The sequence below is a fragment of the Panthera tigris genome, chromosome A1, assembly GCF_018350195.1.
Source record: "Panthera tigris isolate Pti1 chromosome A1, P.tigris_Pti1_mat1.1, whole genome shotgun sequence".
NCBI lineage: Eukaryota > Metazoa > Chordata > Mammalia > Carnivora > Felidae > Panthera > Panthera tigris.
The window spans coordinates 127,906,654-127,933,033 of record NC_056660.1 but is presented as its reverse complement, the minus strand read 5'-3'; the positions used below and the strand labels follow the sequence as shown (position 1 = coordinate 127,933,033).

General features: G+C 40.3%; 1 protein-coding gene across 2 annotated transcripts in view; it reads left to right on the top strand.

Moving 5' to 3' along the window:
- Nucleotides 1-612: 612 nt before the first annotated feature.
- DEPDC1B (DEP domain containing 1B) overlaps nt 613-26,380 on the top strand; it is an 85,692-nt gene continuing 59,924 nt past the window's right edge. The window contains exons 1-3 of one of the 2 annotated variants that reach the window (XM_042987326.1): nt 629-713; nt 1,475-1,615; nt 8,239-8,504. In XM_042987326.1, coding sequence (XP_042843260.1) covers nt 8,272-8,504 — 233 coding nt within the window. In that variant the 5' untranslated portion in view covers nt 629-713; nt 1,475-1,615; nt 8,239-8,271. Of the gene's footprint in view, nt 714-1,474; nt 1,616-8,238; nt 8,505-26,380 lie in introns of both variants that reach the window. The other variant, XM_042987320.1, reaches the window with a different exon arrangement.

Below are 26,380 nucleotides of genomic sequence, written 5' to 3'. Positions count from 1 at the left end.
AAAGAAAATCTTAAGCAGGCTCCACGCTCAGCACAAGCCTGATGCGGGGCTCAATTCCACCATCCTGGGATCAGTACCTGAGCTGAAACCAAGAGTTGGATCCTTAACCTATTGAGCCACGCAGTCATCCCTGTTTCCAGCTCTTTACTGCTTCTAGGGGCTGTCGACACTCTTTGGGGCCAGGTGACCTTATCCAGTGTTTCAGTGTCCCTCCACTTGTAGATGCCGTCCACTCGCTTCATTTCACTGCCCACTTCTCCCAATCCTACTAGTAGCACCTGCAGGTTCACTGTACATATGGAATGCTGACTCGGATTTGTTCACAGTCCACGATTTCCATCACCGAATTATACACTCTTTATTGACCCTCTACCAAAGAAAGCGTATGTATGCCGTTGTCTGAGGTGCACATCCTGGCGTGCGCCGGGTGGGATAAGGAAGTACAGCCGACTCGGTCCCCAGCGGGTCTGAGCTCACAAGAGACGCCAACGCAGCCACCAGTCGCCTACCAGGCGGGGCCCCGCCCCCGCCCCTCAGTTCCCGTCACGTGTCTCCGTGTCGCCCAATCAGCGTCTGTAGCGCTTAGGCTCGCGATTCAAACTGCTGCGCCGCCAGCCTGCAGGGATCCGCGCAGGGGCGGCCGGCGCCGCCACTGCTTACCAGCTATGGAGCACCGCATCGTGGGGCCCGGCCCGTACCGGGCCACCAAGCTGGTGAGTGACCATGCCGGGGCTGGGCGCAGCCGCCGGCCGCGTACTGGTCAATCCTCCCCTCTACAGGGCTGGCGGGGCCCGGGTTTGGAGGCGGGACATATTTCGGCTGGTGCGGACGGGCCCCACCGGAAAACCGGCCGTTTTCCGGAGGGTGCGCTAGGAAAGGCTTACCGGGTCTGGAGCTCAGCACGTCGTTGGGGTGCGTGCAGCTTCGTCCCCAGACGTCGGCCTGGTTCTCGGCAGTAAGTGACGCCTTCCGATATAAAGCATCCGAAACACTAGGGTGATCCTACCCCCCACCCCCTTTGTCCTCTGGAATCGAACGCCTGCTGCCGGGAGAGGAAGGACCCACCTAGACCGTAACCTCACGGCCACCCACCCTTTCTAACACTCACCCTTTGCCGCAATCCAGGCAGGGCGTGTCTCCGTCTTGAGTGTCTCGTGTGGTGACACTTGGGGTTCTTTCTAACGGTGCCCCCGGGATGGTGGTGGGTCTTAGCCACTTTTCTGGCTCCCAGCGTTTCTGGTTCTGGCAGCACCGACCTAAATCAGCGGTTGACCCGAATGGATGTGAAAGGGACTTTGCAGCCCCTGATGGTCCCGGGTGCTGTCTTTTCTTCTGGGAGAAGAACTTTGGTGTTCAGGGCTCTTAGGTGTAGTTGATTTCTTTGTGACCTGGAGCAAGTAATTTTAGTGCTTTGCGTTTCAGAGGATTACTGTAATGGAGTTAAGTGGTGACAATTTGTCAATGTCACTGGCAGGTTTTTAGAAGCTTTGTATGAAAGCCTGCTGATAATTTGGCAGGAAGGACATCGCTCCTTGGTCTGTTACCACTTCTGGCCACGTCTAACTTGGGAATTCGTTTCATTGTTCTCTGCCACCTAACGGATATCCAGGAAAAGGTAGGAACAGCACGGGAGGAATTATTGCACTCATCCTTGCAAACAATCTGTTTGTTACAGGCATTCATAATGATTCATTCATTAAAAAAAAATTCAGCAAATATAAATTTAGAATTTCCATTGGGCTAGCCTCTTAGAGGTGTGGATGGTGCTGACAGAGAACAAATAAGGGTTTAAAAAAATCGTGTTTTCATATCTGCTTCCACTTCACAATTGCTTCTACCATTTGAAACCATCTGGGGTCGGGGCTATTAGTAGGTCCATCTTTAGGGATGAGATATAGATTGTGCTTCATCAGGAACTTTGAAAAAGTTTACTGTCCTTTGTGGAGGGAAAAGTCACATCCCTCTTCCCCCAGTTTATTCACAGTAGTTACGCAAGGGAAACAGAGAGGCTCAGGATCTTGGAGTAACTAGTTTTCATCCTTCCTGCTTTAGACTAAAACAAGTTACATCAGAATTGGAACTGTTTTTAATCTCACTGAATTGTATGAATCACTACTTTTCTTGGATGCAGAGTACCTATGTAACAAGACACCGCTTCATTCTGAGTCACATTAAAATATTATCAAAGGAATTTATAAAGGAATGTGTTCTTTGTCCTCCAGAGGCTGTCATCCCCCAAGGAGTGATATACAGGTCAAGTTTAGCCAAGCCTGATCAAGTTAAGCAGAAAATTACACTAATCATTAATGAACGCACCTCAATTTTATCAGAATTTCCCAGGTAGTCAGTTCATTTGTCACCTTTATTCTGTTTGAGATCCTTGATCCTAAACTAAGATTTTGAAAGCCCAAAAAACATTAGCAATTTTTTTTTAAAAAGTGAGACTTTCTGATTTATCAGTAATCTCAGTCATCTTTCTCCCTCATTATAAAATGTATGTTTCCCCAAGCATAATTCACTTGTGTCTTACACCTCTTACCAGGTAAATCATGAAGTTTGTGACCAGTCCTCTCTTTACTTATTTATCCCAGCTCCCCTTTCCATCTCCCTCTCCCCACTTACCATTTCCCCCTTCTCCCAGCATCACCCTCAACCCAATCTTCAGGAAAAGCTTGGGAAAATCTGTTGGCATTCCAAGAGCAGACCATTACTTCCTCCTTTCATGCCTTGCTGTACTTTTTCAAACCATGTACAGCTTCATTTTCTAAAGCATCAAAGTCTTATCTGAAAATAACGTTTTATGGATTTGGTGAATTTTTTATGCCAAAAATCAGATGACAGATTCTAAGTCATTACATGATGAATGTGGAAGTTGATTAGCAACTTACTCATCTTCTTTGAAATAGCTTTCACTTTTGTAACCCACATACAAATACAGTTTACCCTTAAACAGTATGGGGGTTAGGAGTGCCCACCCATGTGCATTTGAAAATTGGGGGTGTTTGCTGGCTCAGTCAGAAGCATCTGACTTTGGCTTAGGTCATGATCTCATGGTTCCTGAGTTCGAACCTTACATTGGACTCTGCTGTCAGCACAGAACCCATTTCAGATTCTCTGCTCCCTCTCTCCCCTGTACCCCCAAAATAAAATAAACATTTAAAAAAAAGAAAATCTGTGTGTAACTTTTGACTCACCTAAAACTTAAGTACTAACAGCTTACTATTCACCAGAAGTCTTACCAGTAACATAGTCAATAAACACATACAATAAAACCTTGGTTTGCGAGCATAATTTGTTCCGGAAACCTGCTTGTAATCCAAAGCACTTTATATCAAAGCGAATTGCCCCATAAGAAATAATGGAAACTCAGATGATTTGTTCCACAACCCAAAAATATTCATATGAAAATGATGACAATCCTGTAATATAATACAAAATAACAAAGAAAATACAAAATATAAAGAAAAATAAACAAATGAACATGCACTTACCTTTGAAAACCTTCCTGGCTGGTGTGAGGGGGACGAGAGAGGAGGGTTATGGTGTAGGATGACTTTCACTGTCATTAATGGAATCACTGCTATCTATTGGCTCAATGGAATTTTTTTTCTGCATAGGGGCCATTGTATACACTCACATCGATGTTGACTACAGTCCAGTATTAATAAGCTCTTGTCACATACTGTATTTAATGAGACTGGCAATAAGGCAGCAGAGGATAGGGTCTGTATCTGCAGGCAGCCTGACCTAGAATGAAGCAAAGCATTCCTAAGCTTACTCTTGTATGGAAAAGCAAAGGACCGTCCATAGGTGCTTTGAAGTGACAAAAAATACACTGGTGCCAGTTGTGGGCACCTTCCAGCGTTCTAAAAAATCATTGATTTCTGCTAATCACCATGGCCTGAGACCGAGTGTCCTAGCACGGGAGATGATCACCCACAATCCCACAGAGAGAGAGAGAGAGAGAGAGAGAGAGAGAGAGAGAAAGAGAAGAACCATTGGGTCAGTTGTGATCATATGATGTTTGGTGTCACGTGCAACTCATATTGCAAGACACCTCTTGTTTAAATTTATTAGAAATGTTTGCTCATCTTGTGGAACACCTGCAGAGCAAGTTACTTGTAATCCGGGTTTTACTGTATTTTGTATGTTTATGTATTATATACTGCATTCTTAAAATGAGCTAGAGAAAAAAGTTATTAAGAAAGTCATAAGGAAGAGAAGATACGTTTACAGTACTGTACTGTATATATAGACCAAAATGTGTATAAGTGGACCCACGTATTTCAAACCCGTTGTTTAAGGGGCAACCATAGTTGATCAGTTTAATAGAAATAATGAGGAGAAAGAAAATAGCTTTTTAAAAACTCCTATTATCTATGGATTCTTTCTTTGAACTTAATTCTGAGTTATTTATAGCATTTGAAGCAACTGTTAAACTTTAAAACACAGCTGTCATTGAATCTGAGAACTAGAATGGATGTGAATGATTGTCTAGTCCAGTCCCGCCATTCTGTTGAGACCTAAAGGGGTGAACTGACTCGATTAGGCCTGTCTTGTTAGTACGCGGCAAGTACAACTAGATCTAGAGTTTGGTTGTCTCTGCTCCCAGGTGCTATATCATTGTAGCACCATTATCACAATATTTTTGGTACTAAGAAGGAAGGAAATAGAATAACTATCCTAGAGAAAAGAACAGGAAGCACATTTCAACACTCAGTGCTGTATTTTGTAGTTTGGCTCATGATGTGAAGCAAAAACAATTGTTTGATTCCTTATTTCAGATCCCTAGTTTAAGGGATAAATAAGTAAAACAAAAAAAGTCTTTTAATCACAAAGAAATCTGTTTTATCCCCTTTGCTATAAAGATTATCTCTTCAAATGTAATATGTTGTAGAACAAAATCACATTCTGAAGCTCTGCCTTGTTCTTTGTTGATGTAGGTTATTTTCCTTCTAAGTGTGACTGAGAATTGTAACTTGTTTTACGGAGAACTTAATTCTTTTTTTTACAGAGTAACGAAATAGCAACATTATTAGTTTTGGAAATAAGTGGGAACAGAAATCATGGTTCTCACTAGGTTTTAGAATTCTAAAGCATTTCATGGATTAAGTAAATATAATCCATAATGATAAATGCCATTAAAAAGCAACATAAATTAAAAGTTCTTTTTATAATTTATTTTTGATAAATATGTCTTATTAGCAAATTTCTAGTGCATAATGAAAACCAGCTGTCCACAGAGTCAGTAAAAGTGTTATCATAATGAATTGTTTTTTTCTCGGTGGAAAATGCGTTGAATGAAAAGCTCATACAGAATAGTAAAAGTATGTTCAAAAAATTTTTTTTGGAAAAAAAAAAGACTGTAGGTGACCTTGACCTACCAGAAATTTAAACTTAGTATTAATTGATTGTAATCACAATTAATTAATTGTAATTAATTAATTGTAATTTCCTGTGGTATAGTATAGCACAGGAAAACACAAGTAGCACAGTGGGATAAAAAAGAGTTCAGATCTTGATTCAGAACAGAATCAAGGAAGATACTCTGTAAGGTAATTTACTATTTCAATTCATTGAAAAAAGGGTATTCTTCCTCCTCCCATAAAAAATTCCAGTTGTAGATTCAAACAGTAAAAAAAAAAAAAAAAAAAAAATCACTCTAAAATATTTGATGAATACTTTTAATACATCAGGATGGGAAAATGTCCAACTTCCTTCCTCTAAAGGGGAAAACCCTGAAACTATAAAGAAAAAGAAGATATATTTGTTTCATTAAAGCATCATCATCAACAATAAAACCTTCATGTAGCTAGAGACTACATAAACAAATTGATAAGCCAGGAGAAAACATTCTTAATATATTTTAAAAAAGATTAATATTCCATATTTTTTAATTCAATACACCTTTATTAAATACATGTACACTGCCTTCAGTTGTGGGGATATGGAACTGAGCAAAATAGACTAACTTTCCTAACTTCTTTGTGCTTTGACTTAAATGCTAGATGTAAACATTTAAAAAAAATTAAGAGACTACCCAATAGAAAAATGTCAAGTCTCAGATGAGTAAATGAAAATTACTAAAGATGAAGAGAGCAACATGCAAACAAAATTTAAGCGATACCATTTCTTGAACGCAGATTGGCAGAAACAGTAACATCTAGATGATAGTAACATCTAGTGATGGACAAAGGTAAGGTAGGATGCGCATACGCTGCTGGTATCACTATAAATTGTTAATCTGATTTAAATATGCTCATCCTCTCTAGAAATCCATTGTAACAAAAATAAATAAAAACATTGGTCCTTTAGGTTTTTAAAATAAGAATATTTTGAAACAACAAATACTCATTATTTGAGTACTCATTGAAACAACTCATTGAAACAACAACTTATTCATAAGAATGAGTAACAACTCATTGAAACCACAATACTCATTGAAACAACAACTTATTCATAAGAATGGGCTGGATCTACAGGTATTCATATAGAAAGACATCCATGCTATGTTCAGTGCAAAAACAAGTTGGGTAATGTGTGCAATAGGATTGATCGTATTTCTTTAAAAAGGAAGCAAACAACAGCAGTAATAATAAATAACACACATATATAAAACAGGAAAAATCTATATATATGTGCATATGTTTGATAGGTATGTGGGATTGGAGAGAGACTGGGCAGGCTCAATTGTATACACTTCTGCATTTAATTTGTTACAGTGTATATTATTACTTACCTAATTAAAATAAATAGAGGAACTGCTTACCAGCTTGAGTCAATTAATAGGCATGTTTACTTCTGTTTTGAAATATTGGATCTCAGGAACCCATGTCTCCATTACATTTATTAAGTAATGTATAAAGTACGATGTATTAAGTTTAACTGATAATGATTATGATAATTCAGTCAACCTAAAATAAATGCAAATCTTTTTTATTAACTCTTCCCACTCCCAATATGCTTGATCAGGACTAACGTGAAGGCTAGGTGTCAGCAGAGAATAAACAACAACAATGGTTAAAAATATGTGGATATTGTTTAAAAGTATGTTTATATTTATAGCTATAGGTGCTATAATGAAATGACTACTTAATGAGGAAACCACAGAACAGATTTCAGATTATATTCTGAGACTAACTGCCTGAGGGACATGTGCCATTTTGCACATCTTCCTTGGGTCTTGATTTTGCCCCAATTGCTTTCTAGCCCTAGAATAGTTTGAGCCCCAAATTTGTTGTAAGAGATTACCCTGGGGGTGCCTGGGTGGCTCATTCCAACTCTTGATTTCAGCTCAGGTCATGATTCCAGGGTTATGGGATCAGGCCCCTTGTCGGGCTCCGCCCTGAGCGTGGAGTCTGCTTAATATTCTTAAGATACTCTCTGGCTCCCTCCACCCCTCTCCCCCACTCATGCTCTCTCTCTGTCTTTCTAAAAAAACAACAACAAAAAAAAAAAATAAAAAAAAATCAAACTATAATTATTAGAAAAAGATTTTCTGATTTCAATGGGAAAGGAGGTGAAAAGTAAAAATTCACTTTGTGCAGTGATACAGAAAGAGAAGAGTGGGAGAAGGGACAGTGGTTAGAAGAGTAAGACCATGAGGTTTTAATACTTTTAGGAGTACTGGCAGGAAGCCTAGAGTCCTAAAAAGAAATTGGTATAATTATGTAGGAAGGATACCTTATGTGAACATTTCATTTAATTTACGGAAGGCGGATGAAGGGGTGGATGTCTAGATTTTTTTTTAAGAGGAAAATATTTTGCAGGAGTTTTAAACATGTTTTGACATCAGGACTATATCTTGTACATATACCTTTTCTTCTCTCCATTTGATGCTTTTCATGTAATAATACATATTTGCTTAATGATGTAAAATCATATTAGAGCTCCAAGAAGTGAATTAGGCATATTGGGCTCTGGTTTATCAATTTTTTTGATCATATGTTTGTCATTAATGTAAAAATCCATTAAATTCACTTAATGGGACAACTTTCTGGTCTTATCTCCAGTAAATACCTATTGAATGAATAAAATACAGTTTTTTAAAATATAAAATACCGTTTTAAAAGTTATTTTTCTTTCAAGTGTGAAGGTTGTAAATAAAAAAAAGTCGAGGCTGTCATTAAGACGGTTTTCTAAGTGGAAAAACTGCATTCATCGTCTTAAATATTTGGGATGTAATAACTTGAACAAAACCAGTTGATTGCTACATGCTTTTCTCCCTTTTTTCCCCAGTGGAATGAAACAGTTGAGCTTTTTCGCGCTAGGATGCCCTTACGGAAACATCGCTGTCGTTTTAAAAGTTATGAACGCTGCTTCACGGCGGCTGAAGCCGTGGATTGGCTGCATGAGCTGTTGAGGTGCAGTCAGAACTTTGGCCCCGAGGTGACCCGCAAGCAAACAGTCCAGCTGCTGAAAAAATTCCTTAAGAATCATGTTATTGAAGACATCAAGGGAAAATGGGGTCAGGAAGATTTTGAAGACAATCGTCACTTGTACAGGTAACGGTGACAAGTAAACCTTAAGGGGGAGGACGGGCAGCTCTGGTCAGTCTCTTGAAACTGCCTCATGTGAAAGAATCTCTCTTGTCCACTGGAATGATGCTCGTCCTTGTGATTTGTTGAGTGAAGACCTGAATGTGTTGTCACAATAAAGCCTATTGCCGTGTTCTTAGGTCTGTAGAGTGCCCCCTGGCCGTGTTTTGTTGTAGTGAGTTTTCAGAAAGGACATCTTTTCTTGCCTTTTGCGCATCTGGGAGGGTGATCATAGTGGCTCAGTGCTTCTAGAGAATAGGAAAGGGTGAAATAGCTCTGGGCCGGGCCTCTCTGGCAATGAGAATGTATTTATTCAGGGGGTTAGCGGCAGAGTGGGTCTGATCTTTAGGCAGATCTCAGAGCCTGTATGAAGCGTTGTACTAGAATTCCCTGATGTATGTCTGCTTTCCGCCAAATGTTTTTGCTCATGTTTTAGTGCTATTTTGTGATTGGTCACTTACCACCTGATCGCCCAAGGGAAAAATGCATGTCTCTCGCTCAGACTTTCCTTCTCACTACATGCTAGGTTGTTTTACTGCTGGAGGCGGAGGGGACCTACCTAAGTAAGCTTTGGGGACTGGGAGAGTATTAGAGGAATGAAGCTGCACATGTCCTGAAAAGAGTAAGTATTGAGTTACTGACAGGCCTACCAAAGGGGTGAGAACCTGAAAGGGATTAAAAGAAGAAATGGAGAATATGGATCCTTAACATTTGTTTTCTTTTACTCCAAAAGAAAATTAGGCATGCTCTTACAACACATTTAGTAAGGGAGTTTGGGGTCCCTGGGACCCATGACTTTGAGCAGAGAAAACCTGTTTATTTCCTCCCTGAACCATTTGTTTGGCTCTTTTGTGGACTAGCTGCTGAGGAAGCTCACAGAGCAGTGTGAGGGTTGCCACCAGCCCCAAGGCTAAGACCAGACACTGCTGCACATTTAGCATTAACTTCTTTATGGAGTTTCATCGGCAATCTCCAGCTTCTAGATAGCAAGACTGTCATGGGACATTTAGTTGTCTCTCCATTTGGCAGTTATTTCTGGCTTGCTCATCCAACTTTTAATTAGGATCTTGGGTGATTTGAGCTTATTCTGAGACCGTAGTGCTTGTTAGCATCAGGCAGTGGAAACTCCAGCCCTGGTTCTGCATGCCATACTTCCCTGGGGATTTGTAAGTGATTATTTCTCTTGGGAAACTGTAATTGCTTGTACCCCGTCACAACTTAGCTAGAACACTTCTGAAAGATTCTCTGGATGAGTAACTCGCAATCTCTTCTCTTGTGACCACCTTACGTTGGGTAACATCCCTTGCATCTCAGGAGGCTTTCAGGGTCCTCAGAAGAGTGAAATGGGAGAATGCTCTAGGAGCCGGCCCCCCTGCCTTGGCAGAGCATGCTTCACATCAGGATGAAGATTTAATCAGGTGTCCCGATTTAAAACATCGAGTGTACAGCCAGAGTACATTTGTCCTTTAAATAGCGATTTTCTCTTCACTTTCTCTAATACTTGTGAATCATAAACGGAGCACTATTTTTTTCTGTTGTTTACCACCTGAAAACTCATAGCTTTCCATTTGCCCAAGTGGAAGTATTCTGAGTTAACCACTGGTGTTTGCCAATTTCTCAGATTACTGTCAGATGAAATCTATTCAGATAAGTAAAGCATTTGTTAAGGAGCATGTGCCCTGAATTGAGAGTGAGCTAATGAGAGAGGCGGCAGCTGTTGCCCGCGTGCAGCTTCCAGGACCGGAGCTCGGATCCTCGCAGCTGTGTGCCAGGGCTCCAGAGAAGAGTGGGACGGGGGCTGCCCTGCCTGCTCTGCTTGCACCTGCTTTCCTAGCAGAGTACATCCTGCTGCCGGATTATAATGGAAGCAGATGAGGGAGATGAGGATCTAGAGGCAGGTTAGATTTGAAAGTAGATGGAGAGTCAGTAAGGTGGAGAAATTCCAGAACATGCTTCTAAATATCAAGCCTTCCTAGGTAGTATCAAGGAGGCTGGAACAGATAGCCGAGGAGTCTTGCTGGCAAGGAAGGAGCTAAGGTACTCACACACTGATGATGTGCTGACTTGTCACGTTATTGTTATTTAATTCAGCATCTGTCGATGTAGCATATTATCCTGATTTTAAAGATTAGGAAGTTATTAAGGCCAAAGTTACTAACTTCTGCAGAGTCACTCAGCTGGTAGTAAGAGTAGGATTTGAATTGAGATGTCTGTGTCTGAAGCCTGTGTTCTTACGATAGGCTATATTGCCTCCATTTCCACAACGTGAGATTGACTTAGGTTATTAGATAGTGATTGGATGAGTAAACACACAGTAATAAACAAGATGCATTTGGTGTACCCAACATGCGTTTATGTATTTACAGAATTCCAGTAATGTTTTAAGTACCAGGTAATACAGTTAATGATCCTCTGTCTTCAGGAAATTGTCAAAGGATGACTGGGTAGCTCCGTTGGTTTAGCGTCTGACTTCAGCTTAGTTATGATCTCACGGTTCATGAGTTTGAGCCCAAGATTGGGTTCTCTGCTGTCAGCGGGGAGCCTGCTTTAGATCCTCTCACTCCCTCTCTCTCTGCCCCTTCTCTGCTCACGTGCTCTCTGTCCCTGAAAAATAAGTATTAAAAGAAAGAAAAGAAGTTGTCAAATAAAGGAAGTGAGGTAAACATCATCAACCTAAGCACTTACAAATATAGCAGGAGGTGGGTGGTTTCTTGGGTTTGTGAATTACAGAAAGCTACATGAAATACCAAAGGCTCTTACAGCATTTTTTTGAAGACAGAAAACACACACACACACACACACACACACATACACACACACACACGCATGCACACACAGTATATGTGGGAGAATTTTGTAACAGAAAGTCAAGCTTTTATTTTGGAATGTACCAAATTTTATTTCTAGTTCTTAAAGACTGTGTGTCATATTTCTTCTGTGACTACAGTTACATTTGTTAACCATGATTTTTTTTTCCCCCAGAATCAAAGATGTAAGTATAGAAAATAGAAGGAAGTAGTGAATTTTAGCGTGCAAGAAAGGAAAGCAAGATCCCAATATCTGAATGTCCATCATTGTCAGAGATGTTGCAGAGAACTGCCCAGAGCTAGTTACCGAACCACATCCTTCTTGTTAATAATGCCATTGTCTGGAAAGAATTCTGAATTTGCTGCTACTAAAGACCATTTTAGATTTCACTAAAGGGTCTATGTAGTTGAGCTAGATGCTTTCATCTGTGTCTGACAAAGTTTCCTGGTCCTATACCTCTAATGAGGAGAGGCATTGATATATATTTGTATGAAGAATTTGAGTTTATGAAGCAATTTCCCTTCCATGATCTCCTTTGATCTTCATGGCGACCCTGGGAGGTGGACAGGGTGGATAGTTCATCCAAAGAGAACCAAGGATGTTTCTCTTTGAAATATCTAAACCAAACACCAGGAGTGTTCTAGTTAAGGAAAGTTCATGCTGATCATCAAATGTGTCCGTTTATTTATGTGAACAGGCAGTTATATAGGAGTATTTAAGACTAATGTAATGGGTCATATAAAAATTGAAGTCGATATTATGATAATTGCTTGTTTTGAATGATTTAATGAGAAAAGTGTTTGTCCTACTGTAGATTTTTAGGAGGATGAGGTTCCTGGTCTGGTGAGATACCTGGCCCTTGACCTGTTCTCATTACTGATGCTAGCTCTGGTGGATCGTGTAAGTGGGAAGGTGTTTGGTGTTCACAGATAGGAATTTGCTTGGCTCAGCTTTAGTGGTTGAGATCTGATGTGTAGGGAACCACTTCCTCTATTTTCCCACCTCTCCCTGTCCCCTTTTTCTCTTCCTTTGTTTCTACCTCTTTATGTGTGTCTCTCTCATGTTCCTACTTCTTTCTCTTTGTTTCCTGTATTCTTTCTGTTCCCTTTCCTTCATATTTGCTTTTTTTCCTGTCCTATTTCCAAAATACTGATTTTAATTTGAAACTAGAATTTGTTAGGTAGATATTGCCAGCTCTATTGAATAATGTTACTTCCACATTCTTAATTTACAAAAGCAAGACTCATGCTGCCCAGTTTTAAGACTTATTACATAAAGCTACAGTAATGGAGACTGTGGTGTTGGTGAAGGAATGGATGCTTAGATTACTGGCACAGAATTGGTGGTCCAGAATCACACACAAACTTGGCCATTTGGTTTTTGACAGAAGCGTAAAAGCAGTTTAAAGGAAAAAAGAGTAGTCTTCAGCAAATGGTGTTAGAACAATTAGATATATATCTTCTATATTAAAAAAATGAACCTCAAATGTAAACTGTGTACTTTATGCAGTGAATCATAGATTTAAATGTAAAACTAGGAAAAATTTAGAGAAACCAGAGAAGCTCTTTATGCCTTGGGGTTAGGTAAAGAGTTCTTAGACATGACACCAAAAGCATGATTCATAAAAGAAAAAAAAAACATGATAATTTGGACTTCATCAAAATTAAAAACCTTTGCTCTGTGAAAGACGCTATTAAGAGGCTGAGGAGACAAGGTACAGATGGGGAGAGACTTTGCAAGCCATATATATGACAATGGACTGGTATCAAGAATATATAAAGAACTTAAAAAAACTCAACAGTAAGAAGACAAACAACCCAATTAAAAAATGAACAGAACACTTAAATGAACATTTCACCAAAGATAACTCAAGAGCTACTGATGCCTAAAATGATTTTTATGATTAGTATTAGGGAGATGCAAATTAAACCTGGATAAGATACTACTACATATTTATGGGAATGGTTAAAATAAAAATACTGACAATATTAAGTGCTAGAGAGGATGCAGAGCAGTTGGAAATCTGCTCTACTGGTGGTAGGAAGCTTGGATTGGTTATCACCGTGGAGAGAAGTTTGGCATTTTCTTTTAGAGTTGAACCTCTATGTACTGTATAACTCAGTATTCCCATGCTTGGGCATTTACCCTAGAAAAATGAAAACTTATTTTCACACAAAAACTTGTACATGAATATTGATAGCAGCTCTATAGTAATTGCCAGGAGCTGAAAACAAACCAGATGTTCTTCAGTGGGTGAGTGGATAAACATTTTACATCTATAAAATGGAATGCCACTGTGTGTGTTGGGGGGAGATGTGACTGTAAAATCAGAGGAGTGAGTTCTTGGGAAAAATGGAACTGTTCTGTTTCCTGATTGTGGTGGTTGTACAAATGTATACATGTATTAAAATTGATAGAATTGTGGACCAAAAAAAAACACATCAATTTTACTGTATGCTAATAACATTTTTTTTAATGCTGGAGATTTGAAGATCTCCGTTTGTACCTCTGGAGAAATAAATTTGAGTTGTTTAGGTCCGTGGCTCTTTAGTCACATCCTGTGGCCCTGGGAAAATTTTTTCATTATCCATTTGAAGGGAACACTTTTACGGACCTCACCTTCAAGTTAATGGACTATGGCTCCCTCTAGTGGGCATCCTGTATTCTCATAGTAAGCTCAAAATGTGTGTGTGATTTTGTTTTTCTTTTGTTTTTATTCTTTTCATCAAATCCTGGGTCCTTGTCCTGTCATAATTGGAGGGGCCAACATGGGGGAGAAGTAGGGGGTCCATACTTCCTGTGTCTCTCAAACAAAGAAGTGCAGAAGCCAAAGGACTTTGAACATCAGAGCCTGGGAGGAAAAGAGACTGAATCTACCAGGAAAAAAATGGGAAAGCTGGAAAAAAGATAGGGCTACTGCAAGGAACAAATCAAAGCACACCTGGTGGAGGGTCCAAAATATCACTATGAGTACGGTAATAAAATAACCAAAGTCACAATAACAGAAAGCAAGTAACAGTCTGCGAAAAAACACCTCCTGAAGGGCCAGGCCCTGGACAGTGTATGACCCTTCTTTAATATAGCAGTGCTCACAGGTGCAGAGCACACAACAAGTTTTTAAAATGAGTAAGGGACAGAAAACTAGCCCAAGTGACGAAACGGAAGAATACTCCTCAAAAGAAATTCCAGGAAGTAGCCACAGCTAATGAATTGATCAAAACTGATTTAAGCAATATAACTGAACAAGAATTTAGAATAATAGTCATAAAATTAATTGCTGGGCTTGAAAAAAAGCATAGAGTACAGCAGAGAATCTATTGCTACAGAGATCAAGCGACTAAAAAATAATCATAATGAATTAAAAAATGCTGCAAATGAGGTGCAAGATAAAATGGAGGTGGCCACAGTGCGGACTGAAAAGGCAGAGGTGAGAATAGGTGAATTAGAAGATAAAATTATGGGAAAAAAGGAAGCTGAGAAAAAGAGATTAAAAAAAAATCCAGGAGTACGAGGGGGAGAATTAGAGAACTAAGTGATGCAATCAAATGGAACAATATCCGTATAATAAGAATTCCAGAAGATGAAGAGAGAGAAAGGGGCTGAAGGTGTACTTGAACAAATCATAGCTGAGAACTTCCCTGATCTGGGGAAGGAAAAAGGCATTGAAATCCAAGAGGCACAGAGAACTCCCTTCAGACGTAACTTGAATCGATCTTCTGCATGACATATCATAGTGAAAGTGGCAAAATACAAGGATGAAGAGAAAATTCTGAAAGCAGTCAGGGATAAATGGGCCTTAACATACAAAGGTAGACACATAAGGGTAGTAGCAGACCTATGTACTGAAACTTGGCAGGCCAGAAAGGAATGGCAGGAAATCTTCAATGTGATGAACAGAAAAAATATGCAGCCAAGAATCCTTTACCCAGCAAGTCGGTCATTCAGAGTAGAGGGAGAGATAAAGGTTTTCCCAAACAAACAAAAACTGAAGGAATTCATCACCCCTAAACCAGCCCTACAAGAGGTCCTAAGGGGGACTCTGTGAGTGAAATGTTGCAAGGACCACAAAGTAGCAGAGACATCACTACAAGCATGAAACCTACAGACATCACAATGACTCTAAACCTGTATCTTTCAATAATAACACTGAATGTAAATGGACTAAATGCTCCAACCAAAAGACATAGGGTATCAGAATGGATAAAAAAAAAAAGACCCGTCTATTTGCTGTCTACAAGAGACTAATTTTAGACCTGAGGATACCTTCAGATTGAAAGTGAGGGGATGGAGAACTATCTATCATGGTACTGGAAGTCAAAAGAAAGCTGGAGTAGCCATACTTATACCAGACAAACTAGACTTTAAATTAAAGGCTGTAACAAGAGATGAAGAAGGGCATTATATAATCATCACAGGGTCTACCCATCAGGAAGAGCTAACAATTATAAATGTCTATGCACTGAATTGAAAGCCCCCAAATATATAAAACAATCACAAACATAAGCAACCTTATTGATAAGAATGTGATCATTGCAGGGGACTTTAATACCCCACTTACAACAATGGGTAGATCATCTAGACACAGGATCAATAAAGAAACAAGGGCCCTGAATGATACACTGGATCAGATGGACTTGACATATATTTAGAACTCTGCATCCCAACGCAACAGAATATACTTTCTTCTCGAGTGCACATGGAACATGGAAAAATATTCATGGTCATGGATTGGAAGTATAAATATTGTTAAAATGTCAATACTACCCAATCTACACATTCAGTGCAATCCCAATCAAAATTGCACCAGCATTCTTCTCGAAGCTAGAACAAGCAATCCTACAATTTGTATGGAACCACAAAAGACCCCGAATAGCCAAAGTAATATTGAAGAAGATGACCAAAGTGGGAGGCATCACAATCCCAGACTTTAGCCTCTACTACAAAGCTATAATCATCAAGACAGTATGGTATTGGCACATAAACAGACACATAGACCAGTGGAATAGAATAGAGACTCCAGAATTGGACCCACAAATGTATGGCCAACTAATCTTTGACAAAGCAGGAAAGAATATCCAATGGAAAAAAGACAGTCTCTTTAACAAATGGTGCTGGGAGAACTGGACAGCAACATGCAGAAAGTTGAAACTAGACCACTTTGTTACACCATTCACAAAAACAAACTCAACATGGATGAAGGACCTGACTGTGAGACAGGAAACCATCAAAACCCTAGAGGCAAAAGCAGGAAAAAACCTTTCTGACCTCAGCTGCAGCAATTTCTTACTCGACACATCTCCAAAGGCAAGGGAATTAAAAGCAAAAATGAACTATTGGGACCTCATGAAGATAAAAAGCTTCTGCACTGCAAAGGAAACAGTCAAGAAAACTAAAAGGCAACCAATGGAATGGGAAAAGGTATTTGCAAATGACATATTGGATAAAAGGCTAGTATCCAAAATCTATAAAGAACTCACCAAACTCCAAAAAACATCCAAAAAACAAATAAGCCAGTGAAGAAATGGGCAGAAAACATGAATAGACACTTCTCTAAAGAAGATATCCAGATGGCCAACAGGCACATGAAAAGATGCTCAACGTCACTCCTCATCAGGGAAATACAAATCTAAACCACACTGAGATACCATCTCATGCTGGTCAGAGTGGCTAAAAAGAACAAATCAGGAGACTATAGATGCTGGCAAGGATGTGGAGAAACGGGAACCCTCTTGCACTGTTGGTGGGGATGCAAACTGGTGCAGCTGCTCTGGAAAACAGTGTGGAGGTTCCTCAAAAAATTAAAAATAAATCTACCCTATTACCCAGCAATAGCACTGCTAGGAATTTGCCCAAGGGACACAGGAGTGCTGATGCATAGGGGCACTTGTACCCCAATGTTGATAGCAGCACTTTCAACAATAGCCAAATTATGGAAAGAGCTAAATGTCCATCAACTGATGAATGGATAAAGAAGTTGTGGTTTATATATACAATGGAATACTACTTGGCAATGAGAAAGAAGGAAATCTGGCCATTTGTAGCAACATGGATGGAACTGGAGAGTATTATGCTAAGTGAAATAAGTCAGGCAGAGAAACACAGATACCATATGTGTTCACTCTTATGTGGATCCTGAGAAACTTAAGACCATGGGGGAGGGGAAGGGGAAAAAAGAAAGTTACAGAGGGGGAAGGAGACAAACCATAAGAGACTCTTAAATACTGAGAACAAACCAAGGGTTGATGGGGGGTGGGGGAGAGGGGAAAGTGGGTGATGGGCATTGAGGAGGGCACCTGTTGGGGATGAGCACTGGGTGTTTATGGAAACCAATTTGACAATAAATTTTATATATATAAATAAAAAGAATGAACAGAAAAATAAATAAAATGACGTGATAACCTAGATCTTTAAGGACTTTTAAAATTCTAAATGTTTATGATTCCAAATATTCAGTAGTTTTCCCACGTTTGTCATTCTAATGCAATATGACATGATTCATTTCCTCCCTAACTTGGCATCCTCTGGAGAGATAGAGTATACATATATGAAAAAGATAAGTAGCAGAAACAGGGTGTTATTTAATTAATTAACCAAAATGAACCAGAACAAGTAATAAATTAGAGGTGTTACACTGATAGCCCTTGGACTGACACATCTGTTTTGTCTCACTGGCATAGTGTTTTTAGTGATTAAAATGTTTTAGTCTTGGTTTTTTTTTTTTCCCAATTTTGGGTATTTTGGGAAGATAATACTTTAATGTAGTTCAAAATTTACAAAGTATAATAGAGTATTTGCAATGAAAAAATCTCCATTCCACCTCTCTCCTCCAGCTACCCAGTTCCTTTCCCCAGAGGCTCCTAATAATTCTGAGCTTTTCACAGTGTCTTAAGAAATTGTGAACCTGAAAGTCTTTAGTTGGGGCAAACCCACTGCACTTGATATTCTTGCCACCATTCCCTTCCATTATACCGCACTGTATCATGGTGATGTTGTCTGCCTGGCCACTGCAGGATTTGTGTTTGTGACCCACTTGCTGTGGGAGTGTTTTGAGATCTCATGGAGCAGGAGGTGGAGGACTTCAACCTGGGTCCCAAGAATGTGGTGGGATCTGGTTAATGAGAAGAGAGAGGGTATTTCAAGTGACGAGGATAGCAAGACTGAGGCTATTGTTCAGAAATGTCTAAGTGGGCTTTCCTAGGAGAGGAGAGAGGAGAATGGCCTGACTGGAGAAATTTAAGGTCAGGAAGTCATAGGGATAAATTTGGTGCAGTTTCTTAAATATGTGGTTGTGGAGCAGACTTTAACTTTTAAAATTTATTTTTAATCGAAGTATAGTTGACATATAGTATTATGTTAGTTTCAGATGTATGACATAGTGATGAACAGTTATATACATTACAAAATGCTTACCACGGTTAGTATAGTTATTCTCCGTCACCATACAGAGTTATTACAATATTATTGATTATATTTCTTCTGTACTTTTTATTCATGACTTATTTACTTTATAACTGGAATTTTGTACCTCTTAATCTCTTTGCCTGTTTTACCAATTTCTCTCCCCTCTCCCCTCCAGCAAACACCAATTTGTTCTTCGTCTTTATGAGTCTGTTTTTGTTGTTGTTATTGTTCATTTGTTTTGTTTTTAGATTCCGTGTGTAAGTGAAATCATATGGTATTTGTCTTTCTCGGTCTCCTTTATTTCACTTAGCATAATACTCCTTGGGTCCACCTATGTTGTTGCGAATGACAAGATTTCATTCTTTTTTATGACTGGAAATCCATCCTTTCTTCCTTCCTTCCTTCCTTCCTTCCTTCCTTCCTTCCTTCCTTCCTCTCTCTCTTTCATCTTCTTTATCCATTTGACAGTTGATGGACAGTTGGGCTCCTTCCATATCTTGACCATCGTAAATACTTCTGCAATAAACATAGAGGTGCATATATCTTTTTAAATTAGTGTTTTTGTTTCCTTCAGGTGAATACCCTAATATGGAATTACTGGGTCATACGGTATTTCTTTTTAATTTTTTGAGATACCTTCATGTAGATTTCCACAGTGGCTGCACCAGCTTACATTTCCACCAACACTGCACAAGGGCTCCCTTTTCTCCACATCTTCCCAACCCTTGCTGTTTCTTGTCTTTTTGATTCTAGCCATTCTGACTGGTGTGAGGTGGTATCTCATGGTTTTGATTTACATTTCTCTGGTGATTAGTGATGTTGAGCATCTTTCCATGTGTCTTTTGGACACTGGTTATGTCTTTGGGAAAATGTCTCTTCAAGTCCTTTGCCCATTTTTAGTTGGATTATTTGGGGTTTTTGCTACTGAGTTGTAGTTCTTTATATATTTTGGGTATTAACCCCCAATCAGATGCATCATTTGCAAATATCTGCCCCTACTTAATGGGTGGCCTGTTTGTTCTGTTGATGGTTTCCTTTGTTGTGCAAAAGCTTTTCAGTTTGATGTAGTCTCAAAAGTTTATTTATTTATTTTTTGTTTCCCTTGCCTGAGGAGGCATAAATATGTTGCTAAGGGCAATATCTAGGAAATTACTGGGACTTTAATCCATTTTGAGTTTATTTTTGTGTATGGTGTAAGAAAGTGGTTCAGTTTCATTCTTTTCACATGTAGCTGTCCAGTTTTCCCAGCACTGTTAATTGAAAAGACCACCTTTTCCCCCATTGTATGTTCTTGCCTCCTCTGTTGTCTATTAGTTGACCCTATAGGCTTGGGTTTATTCCTGGGCTGTCTTTCCTCTTCTTTTCATCTACATGTCTATTTTCATGCTAGTACCATACTGTTTTGATTACTATAACTTTGCAGTATAGTTTGAAATCTGGGTTTGTGATACTTCCAGCTTTGTTCTTCTTTCTCTAGATTGCTTTGACTCTTCAGAGTGTTTTGTGGTTCCATACAAAATTTAGGATTAGTTGTTCTATCTAGTCCTGTGAAAATTATCATTGGAATTTTAACAGAGATTGCATTAAACCTGTAGATTGCTTTGGATAGTATCAACCTTTAAAAAATTTTTATTTTAGGGGCGCCTCGGTTGGTCAGTCGGTTAAGCGTCTGACTTCAGCTCAGGTCATGATCTCACAGTTCATGAGTTCGGGCCCCACATCAGGCTCTGTGCTGACAGCTCAGGGCCTGGAGCCTGCTTCTGATTCTGTGTCTCCCTCCCCTCAGCTCCTCCCCTGCTCACACTCTGTCTCTCTCTCAAAAATAAATAAAGATTAAAAAAAAAATTAAAAAATTTTTTTTTAAAGTTTATTTATTTATTTTCAGAGAAACAGAGACAGCTTGAGTAGGGGAGGGGCAGAGAGAGAGAGAGAATTCCAAGCAGGCTCCCCATTGCCAGTGCAGAGCCTGATGTGTGGTGCTCGAACTCATGAAACCATAAGATCATGACCTGAGCTGAAACTGAGAGTCTGACGCTTAACTGACTGAGCCACCCAGGTGCCTCTCAACATTTTAACCATATTACCTTCCAATCCATGAGCATGATGTATCTTTTCATTTGTTTCTGTTGTCTTCAATTTCTTTCATCAGTTTCTTAGAGTTTTTAGAGTGTGTCTTTTACTCCCTTGGTTAAATTTATTTCTAGGTATTTTATTCTTTTTGGTTTTGGGCTGTTTTGAGGTTTATTTATAATATCCCAAATATATAGCAGTCTGTATTAAGTCTATGGTCACTTAAGTTTGAACACATTCTAAAAACCGACATTTATATTCTCCCACCTGTGTATTTTTTTCATTTCAGAATTGCCTTATACTTATTGGCCTTTTCTACTTAAAGAAGTTCCTTTAACATTTCTTGTAAGGCTGCTTTAATGGTGATAAACTCCTTTAACTTTTGTTTGTCTGGGAAATTCTTTATCTTTCCTTCAATTTTGAATGATAACCTTATTAGGCTGAGTAACTTGGTTATAGGTGTTTTCCTTTCAGCCCTTTGAATATATTATGCCACTCCTGTGTGGCCTACACAGTTTCTGCTGAAAAATGAATTGACAGCCTTAGGGAGTTTCTGTTGTTTATAACCACAGCTGACCCTTGAACAACACAGGGTTTGACTGCATGGGTCTACTTATACGTGGATGTTTTGTAGTACAGAATTATAAATGTATTTTTTCTTTATGATTTTCTCAATAACATTTTCTTTTCTCTAGCTTACTTTATTGTAGGAATATAGTATATGACATATAATACACGAAATATATGTTAATTGACTGTTTATGTTCATCGGCAAGGCTCTGGTCACTGGTAGGCTATTCGTAGTTGTTTTGGGAGAGTCAAAGTTAGACTTGGGTTTGGGGTGCATGAGGGCAGTGAGTGGGGTGTCATTGCTCCTAACCCCCACATTGTTTAAGGGCTTCATTGCTATTTTTCTGTTGCTCCTGTTAAGATTCTCTTTTTATTTTTAATTTTGGGCATTTTAATTATTAGGTGTCTTATTGGGACCTGGATGGCCATTTCTTTCCCCAGGTTAGGGAACTTTTCTTCAAATAAGTTTCTGTGCCTTTCTGTCTGTCTTCTCCTTCTGGGACCCTTATAATGTGAATGTTAGTATGCTTGTTGTACCAGAGGTCCATTAATGTGATGTGGTTCCAGAGGTCCCTTAACCTATTATCATCAGTTTTTAAAATTCTGTTTTCTTTTTGCTCTTCAGCTTGGGTGTTCTCTCTTACCCCATGTTCCAGAATGCTGATTCGTTCATTTGCATCCTTTAATCTGCTCTTAATTCCCTCCAGTGTGTTTTTTATTTCAGTTATTGCGTTCTTCAGCTCTGGTGGTTCTTTTTTATATTTTATCACTTTGTTGAAGTTCTCACTAAGTTCAATCATTCTTCTCTCCAGTCTGGTGAACATCTTTATGAGTGTTACTTTGAACTCTTTATCAGGCAGATTGCTTATCACTGTTGTATTTAGTTCTTTTTCAGAGGTTTTGTTAATTCGTTTGGAGTATATTCTTCTGTCTCCTCATATACACTTTGTGTGTATGTTTCTGTGAATGAGGTGGTTTGGGCTGGCTGTGTGCAGCCGGAGCTGGAGCGGGGTGGAGGACCCTGCAGAGGAGACATGCAGGTGGGATGGCTGGAGCTAGAGGAGGCATGGGCCGGGAGGTTTCCCAGAGTGGACCATGTGGTAGCCCTTGTTGGGCTGGGTGGAGCTGGGACAGGGGTGGGTGGGGTGGCCACCTTGGCAGCATGGCTGGAGCTGGTGTGCCAGGGACCCTGCGCTTGCTGAGGCAGCAGGCTGGCTAGAATGCCTTGGCCTTGCCCCCCTCTGTGTTGTCAAGATAGGGGAGGAACAAAAACATGACCCTCACTGGCATCTCCAGCCTTCGAGAGAGTTTCAGCAGTTCCCGCACTGTTCCATGGGTGCTCTAGAGTTAGTAAACGGGATTCTTCCACTCAAAGTCTAGTTGCCCTTGAAACTGCTATTTTTGCTGTGCCCCAGGTTGTGCAAATCTGCTGAGAGCCCTCTGTTGCTATCCCTTCCTTCTGCAGTTTATAGTGTGTGGGGGTGGTGGTGGTGTTCTCATCATCACCTTGTCTCTGTCTCTCCTGCCCGTTCTCTGTGTGGTCCCTCTATCCTTGGGTGTGCAGAAGCTGTTCACTGACCCTCAGTTCTTTAGGAGCAATTGCTGTACATGTAGGTGTAGATTCCGTTTGTCTCTGGGATGAGGTGAGTTCGGGGTCTTCCCATGCTGCCGTCTTGGATCTCTCCCTTCACCCCTTTGCATTTAGAATCTTTACTGATGTTTAGCATTTTCTTTTATTGAGGTCTGGAGTCTAACTCTTACCTTTGTCAAGGCACCTGTCAATCTGTAAGTCCTTGCAGTTCTTCAAATACATCTGCGGTTAGTGAACATCTAAATCTTTAGGATTTTTCCTATATAAAGTCTCTGGGAGCTTAGACCCTCTGGAGCTGGATGAGTATCTCAGAGTCTCTGTACCCACTCCTCCCATAAAAGTCAAGAATGAATGTCCAGGTTTCCATGTTATAGTTGTGGAGTACTGATAAAAAACATATACTGGACATTTCACCTTTTTTGCTGCCAAACATTTTAAGCTCCTTTTCTGTTTTGTGAGATTCCCTGTTTTTGTGAGCCTTGGAGGGAGGCAGAGCCCTGTCTTCCTTGTAGAAGCCGAGGTAAGTGAGATTCTCCGTCTTTCAGCAGTTAGGGTTCAGGGACCTGTCCTGCCCTTGGCGGTTGATACACTCCTACCTACGACTTTGAATGTCAAGTGAGAGATGTGAAGGGGAAGGGACAGCTTAGAATTTCTTGTGACAGCAGTGGTGGCCTGCAGGAGCAAGGGCAGAGCACATAGAGGCAAAGGCATGCAGAGGCCATGGTGTCAGCCGTCGCTCTCTCACTAGACTGTCCCTTGTGGTTCCTGCTCTGTGTGCTGCTGTGGCTTCCTTTCTCCCTAGCACTTTTTTTCCCCCTTTCTGATGCTAGTTCTCCAGCTCTCCCTCCTATTGATTTTGTAACCTACTTGGATATTTTCAATTTTTTTGTGTCTGGTTAAATTAGTCAGAATTGGTTTTTGCAACCAACAACTCAAACTGATACGACAGGCAGTGCCTGTTGAAGGAGCAAAACTGGGGAATTGTTTTGGGCAGAGGAAACAGTGCCATGATTATGGTGTGTATATAGACTGCCCAAAAGGTAAGCAGCAGTGCAGTCTGTCCCAAGCTGTGGGGATGGATTCCACCTGAGGACCCTGGCAGTCCCTGAGGTGCAGGAGCAGAATCCACTAAAAATAAGCTGTAAGCTGGTTCCACTAAAAAAAAGCCGTAAGCTGATCTCTGCCCTGGGGCAGACAGTTCTATACCAGGCTCAGCTCATCCTGAGGTTACATTATCGCTGCCCTCTTTGGATGTAAAATGTGCCAGGGAAAGTAGGTGTGTTAAACAGAGTATTGAATAGACTGTCTTGACTTATGAAAAGCATCTACTGGTTACTGATAAACTTTTGTGGCATCCTCATTTTTAGGCTTTTTGGTGATTACCTCAGGTTAATTTCGAACCTATGTTTTATCTTTCTACCCTGGCCATTCATGTGTGGTCATATTCTTGTGTTTCATGTTTTGTGTCATGTTTCTTTTTCCCTTCACTTTGTATTTGTTTCACCCACTTGGTCTTTAATTCTTTTTTCCTTTAATCCTTACCCAAGTTTCTTTCCTATGAATTCATGATGCCTCGTGACTATAATTAATAGAGAATGGAGTTTCATCAGTAGAGAATCCAGAAAAATCAGTGAACATAACCTACTGAACGCTCCCCTTAGAAGAAGAGAAAGGTATTTTGGCCAGAGAAGGTAGATTGAACAGGAGTTCTTTTTTTTAAACTTTTTTTTTTAATGTTTGTTTATTTATTTTTGAGAGAGAGATAGATCGAGAGCGAGCAGGGGAGGGAGAGGGGGAGGGAGAGAGAAAGGGAGACAGAATCGCAAGCAGGCTTCATGCCATCTGCACAGAGCCCGATGTGGGGCTTGAACCCATGAACCATGAGATCATGACCGGAGCCGAAATGAAGAGTTGGATGCTTAGCCAACTGAGCCACCCAGGCGCCCCAGGAGTAGTTCTTAAATACTCTGACCTCAAAACAAAATGATCCCATGGGGATCCATCAGTTTTTCTCAGTTAACCCCAGGCCAGAAGTTTCTGAGAAGAGTGGGAACTTGCCTTGAGGTGCAGGCTGTAAGAGTGGACTTGTGAGGGCTGTGGAAGGGTGGGGCAGGCCACTCTCTGAATTTGATAAGCCTGCAAACTAGCAGTGGGAGAGGCCTGACAGGTGTTTTATGGGAGTGTCAGAAAGCATAGTCTGTTTCACCGTTTTTGTTTTTTAATGTTTATTTATTTTGAGAGTTCATGTGCGAGCTGCTGAGCAAGCAGGCTCTTCACTGTCAGTACAGAGCCTGACATGGGGTTTGAACCATGAACTGTGACATCAAGACCTGAGCTGGAGTCAGATGCTCAACCGACTGAGCCACTCAGGTGCCCCTGTTTCAGTGTTTTTATGCAACTGGTGTCCAGTCAGCATTTCACCACTTGCAAAATACTTCTGGGTTCTTTTTGGTGTTGGTCCTTGTTTGTTACGGTCCTTGTTAGTTAGATCCTCAGGTGTGCTGCTTGTTGCTGTCCTCTTTTTGCTTCCCTTACTCTTCTCAGGCATCTAGGAGTACCTACTTTATGCCAGGCACAGTGCTAAACACTTTGGATGCATGACCCATGCTTCAAAGAGTTCCATTTTAGTTAGGAAGACTGATAAATCTGAATTCATTATCACAGATGCCATGATTAGGGTGTGTTATAGGAGGACTGAGGAATCAACTTTGCTTGTGTATGTCAGAGAATATTTTGCCCAGAAGTGATGCTTGGGTTCAGTCTTGATGTGTCCGTGGGTGTTTGCCAGGCAAGGGAGACGGTCAATCAGGGTGGAGGGAATTGCTTATAAAAGTGGTCATCACAAGTGAGCTTGAAGGATATAAGAACGTGGAAGGTGTTATTAGGAAGGGTGTGGTGGAAGATAAGGCTGTGAAAGAATTTGCTGTTATCTGTGTCCCTCACACCTGACACAATGCCTAGTATTCATTGAGAAAGAAGTTCAAAGGTTAATAAGGTCCCTTTAAACTGAGAAGTTAAACAATAATCACTCCACCTGTTCCTGAGTCTGAGTGGCTCAGTCTTTTCCCACATCAAGTGAGCTGCAGTTAAGTATAATTGTGAAGTCAGTAGTGGAAGGACTGTAACAAACACACTGGAGTGAGACAGGCCTGAGTCTGTTAGTTCAAGTCTCTGAGAAGAGAAGGAGATGCCATGATGGGGCTAGATGTGAAAGGAAATTAACGCTAGTATTTGGGGCCTGTCTGGAATGGTTGAAGGGGGAAGGGAGCAAGGGGCTGGGACTCTGATGCAGGTCTGATCTCTGGGAAAGCAGAGGGGAAAGAATTGGGCAGGAAGGACCTAAGATGATAGGGTGCAGTTCTGAGAAAGTCTTGGCCAGGTTGATGGGGAGTCCTTGGACAAT